This window comes from Caloenas nicobarica, chromosome 38 (assembly GCF_036013445.1).
Source record: "Caloenas nicobarica isolate bCalNic1 chromosome 38, bCalNic1.hap1, whole genome shotgun sequence".
Classification (NCBI taxonomy): Eukaryota; Metazoa; Chordata; class Aves; order Columbiformes; family Columbidae; genus Caloenas; species Caloenas nicobarica.
In genome coordinates, this window is record NC_088282.1 from 229,281 (window position 1) to 239,207 (window position 9,927).

Here is a 9,927-nt window from a genome sequence, read left to right on the forward strand (position 1 = left end):
GTCACGTGTGAATCTGTGGGTCCGGGGGGATCTATGGGTCCCAGAGTAGATCTATGGGTCCCGGCGTGGCCTATGGGGCTGGGGGGGATCTATGGGGCCCAGGACAAATCTATGGGGCCCAGGGTGAATCTATGGGTCACAGAGTCAATCTATGGGGCCCCTAAGGAATCTATGGGTCCCAGGACAAATCTATGGGGCCCATGGTGGGGATCTGGGGGGGGATCTATGGGGCCCAGGACAAATCTGTGGGTCCGGGGGGATCTATGGGGCCCATAAGGAACCTATAGGTCCCAGGACAAATCTATGGGTCTGGGGGGATCTGTGGGTCCCATAAGGAATCTATGGGGCCCATAAGGAGTCTATGGGTCTCAGGACAAATCTATGGGTCTCAGGACAAATCTATGGGTCCCATAAGGAATCTGTGGGTCCCATAAGGAACCTATAGGTCCCAGGACAAATCTATGGGTCTCAGGACAAATCTATGGGTCCCATAAGGAATCTGTGGGTCTCAGGAGAAATCTATGGGTCTGGGGGGATCTGTGGGTCCCATAAGGAATCTATGGGGCCCATAAGGAATCTATGGGTCTCAGGACAAATCTGTGGGTCACGGAGTCAATCTATGGGGCCCATAAGGAATCTGTGGGTCCCATAAGGAATCTATGGGGCCCAGGACAAATCTATGGGGCCCATGGTGGGGATCTGTGGGGGGATCTATGGGGCCCATAAGGAATCTATAGGTCCCAGGACAAATCTATGGGTCTCAGGACAAATCTGTGGGTCACGGAGTCAATCTATGGGGCCCATAAGGGATCTATGGGGCCCAGGACAGGCCTGTGGGTCCGGGGGCTCCGTGGGTCCCGTCTCAGCTGCGTCAGCGACTTTTGGGGTGAAACCCCGTCAACTGGGGGGGGGGAGGGGCCTGCGGGGAGAGTTCGGGCTGAAAAACGGCGACTTTGGGCAAAAACAGGGGGCGGGGGGAAAAAATGGGGATTTTTGGGGGGGAAAAAGGGGGTTTTGGGGAAAAGGTTGAGGGGGGTTTTGGGGTGAAAAAGGGGGATTTTGGGGAAAAAGGTGGGGTGGAATTTTGGGGTGAAAAGGGGGGATTTTGGGGAAAAAGGTGGGGTGGAATTTTGGGGTGAAAAGGGGGGATTTTGGGGTGAAAAAGGGGGATTTTGGGGAAAAAGGTGGGGTGGAATTTTGGGGTGAAAAGGGGGGATTTGGGGGGAAAGGGTGGGGGGAGTTTTGGGGCGAAAAACGGGGATTTGGGGGAAAAAAGTGGGGGAAGTTTTTTTGGGAAAAAAGAGGATTTTGGGGTGAAAAAAGGGGATTTTGGGGAAAAAGGTGGGGGGAAGTTTTGGGGTGAAAAAAGGGGATTTTAGGGAAAAAGATGGGGTGGAATTTTGGGGTGAAAAGGGGGGAATTTGGGGTTGGAGGGGGTGGATTTGGGGTCAAAAATGGGGATTTGGGGGCCGGAAAGGGGGATTTTTGGGGTGAAAAAGGGGATTTTTGGGGGCGGAAAGGGGGATTTTTGGGGTGAAAAAGGGGATTTTTGGGGTGAAAAAGGGGCTTTTTGGGGCTGACCCACATGTTCTCGTAGTTGGCGGCGTCTTCGCTGTCGCTGCCTGTGGCGGGAAAACGGGCGTTTTGGGGGAAAAAAGGGGATTTTGGTCAATGAAGGCGATTTGGGGGGGAAAACGGGCGTTTTGGTGAATAAAGGGGATTTTGGGTGAAAAAACGGGGATTTTGGGGAGGGGGAAGGAGGAGTTCGGGGAAAAGGGATTTTTTGGGGTGAAAAAGGGGGTTTTTGAGAAAAAGGGATTTGGGGGTGAAAAAGCAGAATTTGGGGTGAAAAGCGGATTTTTTGGGGGAAAAGGGATATTGGGTGAAAAAGGGGAATTTTTGGGGGCAAAAAAGGGATTTTGGGGGGAAAAATTGGGATTTGGGGTGAAAAAGGGTGATTTGGGGTGAAAAACAGCATTTTGGGGTGAAAAAAGGGGATTTTTGGGTGAAAAATTGGGATTTTGGGTGAAAAAAGGGCATTTTTGGTGAAAAAAGGGCATTTTAGGGTGAAAATTTGGGATTTTGGGGTGAAAAAAAGGGGGGATTTGGGGGTGAAAAAAGGGGATTTTGGGTGAAAAAAGGGGATTTTTGGGGTGAAAAATTGGGATTTGGGGTGAAAAGGGGGGGGTGAAAAATAGGGATTTTGGGTAAAAAAAAAAGGGGATTTTGGGGTGAAAAGGGGATTTTGGGCTGAAAAAGGGGGTTTTTGGGGGTGAAAAGGGGATTTTGGGGGTGAAAAAGGAGGATTTGGGGGTGAAAAAGGGCATTTTTGGTGAAAAAAGGGCATTTTGGGGTGAAAAGGGGGATTTTTGGGGTGAAAAAGGGGATTTTGGGGGTGAAAAAGGAGGATTTGGGGGTGAAAAAGGGCATTTTTGGTGAAAAAAGGGCATTTTGGGGTGAAAAAGGGGATTTTTGGGGTGAAAAAGGGGATTTTTTGGTGAAAAAAGGGCATTTTGGGGTGAAAAAGGGGGATTTTTTGGGGTGAAAAAGGGGGATTTTGGGGTAAAAAGGGGCTTTTTGGGGCGGCACTCACCGTGGCGGGGGGAGGGGACGTTGACGTACTCCAGGCTGCCCCCTGGGGATGGGGGAGGGGCGGTTATGGGGCAGCCGTGGGGCTGCGGTGACGGGGCTGTGGGGCGGGACGTGGGGCAGGATGTGGGGCTGGATGGTAAATCCGTGGGGCGGGACGTGGGGCTGGAATGATGAATCTATGGGGCAGGATGTGGGGCTGGGGGATGTGGGGTTATGGGGCAGAGTGATGGGTCTGTGGGGCAGGATATGGGGCTGGTTATGGGGCGGGATGTGGGGCTGGCGGCATGAATCTATGGGGCAGAGTTATGGTGGGTCTATGGGGCGGATCCATGGGGCGGGTCTATGGGGCGGGTCTGTGGGGCGGGTGTAGGGGCAGGTCTATGGGGCGGATCCATGGGGCGGGTCCATGGGGCGGGTCTGTGGGGCGGGTCCATGGGGCGGATCCATGGGGCGGATCCATGGGGCGGGTCTATGGGGCGGGTCTATGGGGCGGATCTATGGGGCGGGTCTATGGGGCGGATCCATGGGGCGGGTCTATGGGGCGGGTCTATGGGGCGGATCCATGGGACGGGTCTATGGGGCGGATCTATGGGGCAGGTCTATGGGGCGGATCTATGGGGCGGGTCTATGGGGTGGATCTATGGGGCGGGTCTATGGGGCGGATCCATGGGGCGGGTCTATGGGGCGGATCTATGGGGCGGGTCTATGGGGCGGATCTATGGGGTGGATCTATGGGGCGGATCCATGGGGCGGGTCTATGGGGCGGATCTATGGGGCGGGTCTATGGGGCGGATCCATGGGGCGGGTCTATGGGGCGGATCTATGGGGCGGGTCTGTGGGGCGGGTCCGTGGGGTGGATCCATGGGGCGGATCCATGGGGCGGGTCTATGGGGCGGGTCTATGGGGTGGGTCCATGGGGCGGGTCTATGGGGCGGGTCTATGGGGTGGGTCCATGGGGCGGGTCTATGGGGCGGATCCATGGGGCGGATCTATGGGGCGGGTCTATGGGGCGGGTCTATGGGGCGGGTCTATGGGGCGGGTCTGTGGGGCGGGTCTATGGGGCGGGTCTATGGGGCGGGTCTATGGGGCGGGTCTGTGGGGCGGATCCATGGGGCGGATCTATGGGGCGGATCTATGGGGCGGATCCATGGGGCGGGTCTATGGGGCGGGTCTGTGGGTCTCACCCAAGGAGCTCCGGGCGCCTTCGGGGACGTTCACGTAATCGTCACATTGGGCTGGGACAGACATGGGGACAATGGGACAGACATGGGGACAATGGGGACAATGGGATGATGGGGATAATGGGGACAATGGGATAATGGGACAATGGGGACAATGGGGACAATGGGGATAATGGGGACAATGGGGACAATGGGATAATGGGGATAATGGGGACAATGGGATAATGGGACAATGGGGACAATGGGGACAATGGGGATAATGGGGACAATGGGACAATGGGGACAATGGGGACAATGGGGACAATGGGATAATGGGACAATGGGGACAATGGGGACAATGGGATAATGGGGATAATGGGACAATGGGGACAATGGGGACAATGGGGACAATGGGACAATGGGACAATGGGACAATGGGGACAATGGGATGATGGGGACAATGGGATAATGGGGATAATGGGACAATGGGGACAATGGGGACAATGGGGACAATGGGATAATGGGACAATGGGGACAATGGGGACATCGGTGTCACCCACCTGAGGACTCGCTGTCCCCACCTGGGGGGGTCCCGTTTGTCACCTCCTGGTCGGGCAGGACGTGCCTGGGGACACGAGGGGACATGATGGGACACGATGGGGACACGATGGGGACACGATGGGGACACAACGGGGACATGATGGGGACACGATGGGGACACGATGAGGACACGATGGGACACGAGGGGACACGATGGGGACACGATGGGGACATGAGGGGACACGATGGGACACGAGGGGACACGATGGGGGTGGTGACGTCACTCACACGTAGCCCATGTAGGTGGCGTCATCGTCATCGGGGTCTGGGCGGGCGGGGGGACCTGTGGGGACAATGGGGACAATGGGGACAATGGGGTAATGGGGACAATGGGATGATGGGGACAATGGGGACAATGGGTCAAGACATGGGGACAATGGGGACAATGGGGACAATGGGGACATGGGGACATTGGGGACAATGGTTCAATAGGACAATGGGTCAATGGGTCAATGGGGACAATGGGGACAGTGGGGACAATGGGTCAATGGGCCAATGGGGACATTGGGGACAATGGGTCAATGGGGTCAATGGGACATTGGGGACATTGGGGACATTGGGGACGATGGGGACAATGGGGACATTGGGGACAATGGGTCAAAGGGGTCAAAGGACATTGGGGTCAATGGGGACAATGGGTCAATGAGGACATTGGGGACAAGGGGTCAACGGGTCAATGGGACATTGGGGACATTGGGGACAATGGGTCAATGGGGTCAATGGGACATTGGGGACATTGGGGACATTGGGGACGATGGGGACAATGGGGACATTGGGGACAATGGGTCAAAGGGGTCAAAGGACATTGGGGTCAATGGGGACAATGGGTCAATGAGGACATTGGGGACAAGGGGTCAACGGGTCAATGGGACATTGGGGACATTGGGGACAATGGGTCAATGGGACAATGGGTCAATAGGACATTGGGGTCAATGGGGACAACGGGTCAATGGGGTCAATGGGACATTGGGGTCAATGGGGACAATGGGTCAATGGGTCAATAGGACATTGGGGACAACGGGTCAATGGGGCCAATGGGACAACGGGGTCAATGGGGTCAGTAGGACAATGGGGCAATGGGACATTGGGGACAATGGGGACAGTGGGGACAATGGGTCAATGGGCCAATGGGGACATTGGGGACAATGGGTCAATGGGGTCAATGGGACATTGGGGTCAATGGGGACAATGGGACGATGGGGACAATGGGGTCAATGGGACAATGGGGACAATGGGTCAATGGGACGTTGCGGACATTGGGTCAATGGGTCAATGGGACAATGGGTCAATAGGACATTGGGGTCAATGGGGACAATGGGTCAATGGGTCAATGGGACATTGGGGACAACGGGTCAATGGGGCCAATGGGACAACGGGGTCAATGGGGTCAGTAGGACAATGGGGCAATGGGACATTGGGGACAATGGGTCAATGGGACAATGGGGACAATGGGTCAATGGGTCAATGGGGACAATGGGGACATTGGGGACAATGGGTCAGTGGGTCAATGGGACAATGGGTCAATGGGACATTGGGGTCAATGGGACATTGGGGTCAATGGGGACAACGGGTCAATGGGACATGGGGACATTGGGGACAAGGGGTCAACAGGTCAATGGGACATTGGGGACAATGGGGACAACGGGTCAATAGGACATTGGGGACAATGGGGCAATGGGGACAATGGGTCAATGGGGTCAATGGGACATTGGGGTCAATGGGGACAACAGGTCAATGGGACATTGGGGACAATGGGGCAATGGGGACAATGGGTCAATGGGTCAATAGGACATTGGGGACATTGGGGACAACGGGTCAATGGGGCCAATAGGACATTGGGGTCAATGGGGTCAGTAGGACAATGGGTCAATGGGACATTGGGGACATTGGGAACAATGGGTCAATGGGGTCAATGGGACATTGGGGACATTGGGGACAATGGGACGATGGGGACAATGGGGTCAATGGAACAATGGGGACAATGGGGTCAATGGGTCAATGGGGACAATGGGGACAATGGGGTCAATGGGTCAATGGGACATTGGGGACATTGGGGACAATGGGTCAAAGGGGTCAGTGGGACAATGGGTCAATGGGGTCAGTAGGACAATGGGTCAAGGGGACAATGGGTCAATAGGACATTGGGGACATTGGGGACAATGGGTCAATGGGTTCAATGTGACATTGGGGTCAATGGGGCCAATGGGTCAATGGGTCAATAGGACATTGGGGACAACGGGTCAATGGGGCCAATGGGACATTGGGGTCAATGGGGACAATGGGTCAATGGGTCAATAGGACATTGGGGACATTGGGGACAATGGGTCAATGGGACATTGGGGACAATGGGTCAATGGGACATGGGGACAATGGGGCAATGGGGACATTGGGGACAATGGGTCAATGGGACAACGGGTCAATAGGACATTGGGGTCAATAGGACAATGGGTCAATGGGACATGGGGACATTGGGGACAAGGGGTCAATGGGACATTGGGGTCAATGGGGACAAGGGGTCAGTGGGCCATGGGGCCGTGGGGCCATTGGGGACAGCGGGGCCGTCACCGTCACTCACCGGCTGTGGATCCGCGGTGGCTCGGGGGGGCGTGTGGGGACCTGGGGGCCCATTGGGGACACTGGGGACACTGTCCCCCCGGCTCCGTCCCCAGCGGGGTCCCCAGTGTCCCCAGTGTCCCCAGTGTCCCCAGTGTCCCCATGGGGGTCCCCAGTGTCCCCAGCGTCCCCAGTGTCCCCATGGGGGTCCCCAGCGTCCCCAGCGTCCCCAGCGGCGGCGTCCGTGGGGCCGGGTCCCTCGGCGGTTCCCACGGGTGGGGGTGGGGCTGGGGGGGGCCTGGGGGGGGAGGGGACACTGGGGGGTCACTTGGGGACATTGGGGACACTTGGGGGTCACTGGGGACATGAGGGACACTTGGGGGTCACTGGGGACATTGGGGGGTCAGTGGGGACATGGGGGACACTTGGGGGTCACGGGGGACATTGGGGACACTTGGGGGTCAGTGGGGACATTGGGGACACTTGGGGGTCACAGGGACACTTGGGGGTCAGTGGGGACATGGGGGACACTTGGGGGTCACGGGGACACTTGGGGGTCAGTGGGGACATTGGGGACACTTGGGGGTCACAGGGGACACTTGGGGGTCACGGGGACACTTGGGGACATTGGGGACACTTGGGGGTCACTTGGGGGTCAGTGGGGACATGGGGGACACTTGGGGGTCACGGGGGACACTTGGGGGTCAGTGGGGATGTTGGGGACACTTGGGGGTCACAGGGGACACTTGGGGGTCAGTGGGGACATGGGGGACACTTGGGGGTCACGGGGGACACTTGGGGGTCACTGGGGATGTTGGGGACACTTGGGGGTCACAGGGGACACTTGGGGACATTGGGGACATTGGGGACACTTGGGGGTCACGGGGACACTTGGGGGTCAGTGGGGACATTGGGGACACTTGGGGGTCACAGGGACACTTGGGGGTCAGTGGGGACATTGGGGGGTCAGTGGGGACCTTGGGGACACTTGGGGGTCACTTGGGGGTCAGTGGGGACGTGGGGGCCACTTGTGGGTCCCGGGGGCCACTTGTGGGTCACTCACCTCTGCAGGGGGTGACAAGGACAAATCTGGGCCTGGGGGGGGGAGGGGAGGGGCCAGTTGGGGGTCAGGCCCCTCCCCCCCCGGACCCATAGAGGGGACCCAGGAGTTCGGGACCCATAAGTGCTGCCTCCCCCCCTCCCCCACCCCCGCCCCACACTCACTTGTCAGAGGCGTCCGGTGAGGGGAGGGGACCTGGGGGGCGAGACCCATAAGTGAGTCCGAGTGACCCACAAGTGACCCCCCCCCAGCCCCCCAAGTGCCCCATAGCGGCACCCGGTGACCCCCCACTAAGTGCCCCCCTGGACCCCTAAGTGCCCCCCCGGACCCCTAAGTGCCCCCCCAGCCCCATAAGTGCCCCATAGTGACCCCCAAGTGCCCCATAGTGACCCCCAAGTGCCCCATAAGTGTCTTCCAAGTATCCGCCCAGCCCCCCAAGTGACCCATAAGTGCCCCACATTGACCCCCAAGCGCCCCATAAGTGTCCCCCAAGTACCCCCCCAGCCCCCCAAGTGACTCGTAAGTGCCCCATAGCGCCCCACAAGTGCCCCCCCATTGGACCCCCACGTGCCCCCCCAGCCCCATAAGTGCCCCACATTGACCCCCAAGTGCCCCATAAGTGTCTCCCAAGCACCCCCCAGCCCCCTAAGTGACCCATAAGTGCCCCACGTTGACCCCCAAGTGCCCCATAAGTGTCTCCCAAGCGCCCCCCAGCCCCCTAAGTGACCCATAAGTGCCCCACATTGACCCCCAAGTGCCCCATAAGTGTCTCCCAAGCACCCCCCAGCCCCCTAAGTGACCCATAAGTGCCCCACATTGACCCCCAAGTGCCCCATAAGTGTCCCCCAAGTACCCCCCCCAGCCCCCCAAGTGATTTGTAAATGCCCCATAGCGACCCCCATGTGCCCCGCCCAGCCCCATAAGTGCCCCACATTGACCCCCAAGTGCCCCATAAGTGTCTCCCAAGCACCCCCCAGCCCCCTAAGTGACCCATAAGTGCCCCACATTGACCCCCAAGCGCCCCATAAGTGTCTCCCAAGCACCCCCCAGCCCCCTAAGTGACCCATAAGTGCCCCACATTGACCCCCAAGTGCCCCATAAGTGTCTCCCAAGCACCCCCCAGCCCCCTAAGTGACCCATAAGTGCCCCACGTTGACCCCCAAGTGCCCCATAAGTGTCTCCCAAGCACCCCCCAGCCCCCCAAGTGACCCATAAGTGCCCCAGAGTGACCCCCAAGCGCCCCATAAGTGTCCCCCAAGTCCCCCCCCCAGCCCCCCAAGTGACTCGTAAGTGCCCCATAGCGCCCCACAAGTGCCCCCCATTGAACCCCCACGTGCCCCCCCAGCCCCATAAGTGCCCCACATTGACCCCCAAGTGCCCCATAAGTGTCTCCCAAGCACCCCCCAGCCCCCCAAGTGACCCATAAGTGCCCCAGAGTGACCCCCAAGTGCCCCATAAGTGTCCCCCAAGTACCCCCCCAGCCCCCTAAGTGACCCATAAGTGCCCCACATTGACCCCCAAGTGCCCCATAAGTGTCTCCCAAGCACCCCCCAGCCCCCTAAGTGACCCATAAGTGCCCCACATTGACCCCCAAGTGCCCCATAAGTGTCTCCCAAGCACCCCCCAGCCCCCTAAGTGACCCATAAGTGCCCCACATTGGCCCCCAACCCCCCCCCCAAGTGCCCCGTATCGTTCCCCCCAAGTGCCTCCCCAGCCCCATAAGTGCCCCATAGCGCCCCCCAACTCACGGCGGCGGCACCGGGCGCACAGGCCGAGCAGCAGCAGGAGGGTCGGGGGCAGCAGGATCAGGCCCCACAACCCGCTATGGGGCCCGAGACCCTCCATGGGGCTGGGGGGGGAGGGGGATCATCCGTGGGGCCCGGACGCCTGGGTCCCCCCCCCTCATCCCGCCCCACAGGATCAAGTAACGGTGGCCGGGGGTGGGGGGGGGGGGCTGACCCA

General features: G+C 58.8%; 1 protein-coding gene across 1 annotated transcript; it reads right to left on the reverse strand.

Annotated features, from left to right (window-relative positions):
- Positions 1-871: 871 nt before the first annotated feature.
- LAT (linker for activation of T cells) lies at positions 872-9,810 on the reverse strand. Its single transcript, XM_065655266.1, has 10 exons — positions 9,714-9,810; positions 8,130-8,160; positions 7,969-8,000; positions 6,928-7,203; positions 4,581-4,635; positions 4,313-4,377; positions 3,777-3,827; positions 2,594-2,635; positions 1,582-1,622; positions 872-919 (listed from the first exon to the last, which is right to left on the reverse strand). The coding sequence occupies exons 1-10, from the start codon at positions 9,808-9,810 to the stop codon at positions 872-874; spliced, it is 738 nt and encodes a 245-aa protein (XP_065511338.1).
- Positions 9,811-9,927: the final 117 nt, after the last annotated feature.

Bases quoted from the DNA above. Each gene is read 5' to 3' on its own strand.
- LAT (XM_065655266.1), bottom strand. From the start codon at position 9,810: ATGGAGGGTCTCGGGCCCCATAGCGGGTTGTGGGGCCTGATCCTGCTG. The intron at 8,161-9,713 runs GTGAGTTGGGGG...CTCGCCCCCCAG, and splicing joins GTGCGCCCGGTGCCGCCGCC to GTCCCCTCCCCTCACCGGAC. The intron at 920-1,581 runs GTCAGCCCCAAA...CTCTCCCCGCAG, and splicing joins CCAACTACGAGAACATGTGG to GCCCCTCCCCCCCCCCAGTT.